Genomic DNA, 3,809 nt, shown 5'->3' with positions numbered 1-3,809 from the left:
TGCGTTTACCTTCAAAACAGCAGCTCTGCGGAGGCAACTCTGGCGATCCTCAAAGAATTACAGGCAGAAACTGACATGGACTTACAATTTCAATGGGGGATGGGAAGAGAGTTGCTTAATGGCGATATCAAAGAAGGGCTCCTATCGTTAGATATGTAACTCGATTCTAAAAGATTCGGTTTTGATTGAAGAATAGCTTTGATTTTAGGAGTAAATGGCATCCCCTCTAATGCCAAAAAATGACGAACAGATTCGGTTTTCAATCCCTTTAGAAACCTATTAGAGTGTTTTGAAACTTCTGTTTTGGGCATAATAATTGTGGAAGCACGTGCATTTTGGAGTTATTTGGGCAAACAAAATGCCCGTCATCATTGTAATTGTGCTTAATAAAATCCAGATTAGCGGAGGTATGACATTTGTTGGAGGAATAAAAAATGCCGGTGATTGACTGCCAAATGGTATATCGATTAGTAAGAAAAAGAACAAAAACAGTATATGCCTAATAATTTGGAACACAGTGTATGCAATTAATCTACATGTTAATGTCTTAGTTCATACGGTAGAGCATTTTGTTCTTCTTGATGGTATGTGTTATCAAGCATCCAGCATTTCTGGTCTTTTTCAGGTGTGGTGCAGCACCTGCGCAACGGCCAGCTCCTCCACCAAGCCTACAAGCGTCACAATCTCCTCCCCTCCGACTGGTCGCCCCGCCAGGTGTGGATTGAGACCACAGGTAAGAGCCGCACTCTGCAGAGCGGACTGGCCTTCCTCTACGGCCTTCTCCCGGACTTTGATTGGACGAAACTAACTGTGCGGCACCAATGGAGCACGTTGTTCTGTGGGTCGGCCTGCGACTGCCCCGCCAGGAACAGATACCTGGAGGAAGAGCAGAGGAGGCAGTATCGGCTCAGAGTGAGCGATACCGAACTCGAGAGGACTTACGCAGATATGGCACGGACTTTGGGTCTGCTGACCCGCCAGCTCCGAGCTGCAAACCCTATAGACTCCCTGCTGTGCCACCTGTGCCACGGCATTTCTTTCCCATGCGTTCCCATAGGAGATAGTGGCACCAAGGGATGTCTGACAATGGCACAGTTTGCTGTGATTCGTCGACAGCAGCTAGATGATGAGGTGGATCGGAGAAGAGTGGGACTGTACCATAAATACGCCATTTTGGCAATGTACCCCTACCTTAACCGAACTGCCACCAAGATGGAGCGCGTTGCCAGGGACAAAGAGGCTGGCCGACAGCCTCGTGCAGGTGGCGAGGAGGTCTTCACCCTGTCTTCAGCCCACGATGTCACCATGGCCCCGTTGCTGAGCGCACTGGGGCTGGAGGAGGCCCGTTTTCCGCGTTTTGCCGCAAGAGTAGTCTTTGAACTGTGGAAAAGTCCACCAGCGATGCAAGGACAGCCGAAGAAAAAAGCTGGCAAAGGTGAGAAGTCGAAGGCGAAAGACAGGGAGCTGTTCATCAGGGTGCTGTACAACGGAGAGGATGTGACATTTCACACCACCTTCTGTCGCTCCCATGACCGCCACGCCAGTCAGCCCCTCTGCCCTCTGAAGAACTTCCTGTCTTTTGTCAGGAGAGACATGTTCAGTGTTGTCAACGCTACTTCCTACCAGGAGGCCTGCTACAGGCGCCCCGCTTGACAGATGGACAGATGGAGAGGAGGGTGACTGAGGAAGGATGCAGCGTTGGCAGATGGTTTCCCTGTTTTTTTAGATGTTTTCCACTTTTGAAGATGGTGCACTTTTATGCTGCTCATAGTGTCTTAAAATTCCACATATTTTTTAATACAGTCCTGGACATTCCTGAGCACAAAGTGAGCGGCATACACTCACAATACTGCACATCATATTTTGGTCAGAGGTCTTCACTATCTAACCTTTCTACAAACCTCTTTAAAATTCTTTTTTTTTGTTTATTGTATGTTTTCTCAAGCATATCTGAAAGAGGTAAGTAATTCAAGGGAAGTTGTATGGCACTTAGCCACTTTACTCCTACATTCCATAATACCATGGAATTGTAAAATTCCAGTATTCCCAAATGCTTGCAAGAAAAGGGAATATTGAAGCTGGAAATATTATGCTGGATTAATCATTCCTGGAAAATATTTTGTGCATAATAAATCTTTTCAATGAAAATTACACTTTGGCCTAGTTTGGCCTACATTTATCAGTATGACTAATTTGTCACTTAGCATTTCTTTTAATTGTAGTGTTTATTTAGTAGGCTGTGTAATGGTTGGGGTTGTTTTCATTTTGACACTACTACTTTGTTTTCTTTGTTTTAGTAAAATTGACTGCGGTACTTTGAAAGTGTTTTTTTTCTCCATTAATTTACAACTACAGTACGTACATCTGTATTTATATTAATTGGTGATATAACCGATCACATTCCACTTAATGTTTTTGCTTGTTGGAAAACTGAATTTAATAAAGGTTCTTTATGAGCAGCAGATATTCTTATATCAGTGCCTTGCTGAGAAATGGTTTGCTGGTGGTAATTTGGTAAAACTCATGTGCCCTAACTCTGTGTATGTAAATTAACACTGAAGGGAAAATAACTTATATTAATCTACCACTAGATGGCATATTAGATCCACCAACCTCATTCATACCCAGTCTTACCCTCTGCTACTATCAGTTATCCAATTTGTCAACAGTGCTGCAGGGGCACAGCACATAGTCAATACATTTATATGAATGTAAACATTGAGTGCCTATTGCCCCACCACTAGACAAGTCATGTGTCATCATCATTAGGAACACAGTACAACGCTGACAAGATATCAATTGTACAGCTCATTTTTAAAAGTGCCTCAGTGTGCTCACTACTTTTTTCCCTTTTAGAATCCTCAGAATCAGGAGAGTATTGACCTGAAAAATGCAATAACAGGAGTGAGATGGGTAAATTACATTTGCAGTATTTGGACATTATATCATATTTGCAATGGCAGTAGAGGGCTGTTTGCTAGTGAATAACCAGGTACACAATTGATGCTGTAGACAGATTTCAAAATGTCATCTGCTGGGGCAAGAGTTTTCATTTTGTTACGCTATGAGGACAGGCTTGTTGGTGTTTTAGGAAGTTGTGAATTGTCTGAATTTAATGGGCTTATAATGGAAGTTTCCTTGGATAACCATGGGTGTAATGTACATTCACTGGATTCACTTAATGTTATTGTTTGACAGGAGTGACACTAAACCACCATGAAAATATTTGAACTCTGGATTGAAAATCACATTCCCTTCTGTTGGCTGAGTCACACCCTAAACTTCAGCTCACATCTCAATCCCAAAGTTGAGGCAAAAACGCCTAAATTGATGCAAATTTATTCCCAAACTTTCCCCGGTCACATCCAAACCTTCTCGCGGGCCATTTCCCATGTTATGCCATGACGTCAGGGTTGTTAATGATAGGAGCTAACCTTCCACGGCCGACCCTATTCCTCCTGCCTTTGTCCTGTCCTCTCCCACCAACGCCTTTCCCTCCAGGCCCTGCCACCCCTCTGCCACCCACACCTCTGATGTCATCCCGCCAGACCGAGGTGGAGCAGCAATTTTCTCCCGCCGCAACTCGCTCAATCTTTGATGTTGTTACACTGCCTCCGGCTTTGGCTTATACACCGGTGTGTGTGTGTGTGTGTGTGTGTGAGTGTGAGAGGAGGAGGGTGAAGAAAAATGAAAGTGAATGTATTTGTGTGTGTGCGCTTTCACTTGGCTCAATGTGTACGTCAGCCTGTTTGTCTAGCCTCAGAACAATGTCCACTTGACCCAGTCTGGCTACTGTGTGTGTGTGTGTG

At 44.2% G+C, this 3,809-nt stretch overlaps 1 protein-coding gene across 1 annotated transcript; it reads left to right on the top strand.

Annotated features, from left to right (window-relative positions):
• Window positions 1-622: 622 nt before the first annotated feature.
• On the top strand, window positions 623-2,476 carry LOC118341225 (2-phosphoxylose phosphatase 1-like; the record flags this gene model as incomplete). Its single annotated transcript, XM_035679431.1, is given in 1 exon segment — window positions 623-2,476. A coding segment is annotated over 1 exon segment (1,031 nt), but the record flags the coding sequence as incomplete, so codon positions are not given.
• Between the last annotated feature and the right edge of the window lie 1,333 nt (window positions 2,477-3,809).

This window comes from Morone saxatilis, unplaced genomic scaffold, assembly GCF_004916995.1.
Source record: "Morone saxatilis isolate NCDOM2014 unplaced genomic scaffold, NCSU_SB_2.0 Contig8, whole genome shotgun sequence".
Classification (NCBI taxonomy): Eukaryota; Metazoa; Chordata; class Actinopteri; family Moronidae; genus Morone; species Morone saxatilis.
This window is presented reverse-complemented; position numbering and strand designations above follow the sequence as displayed.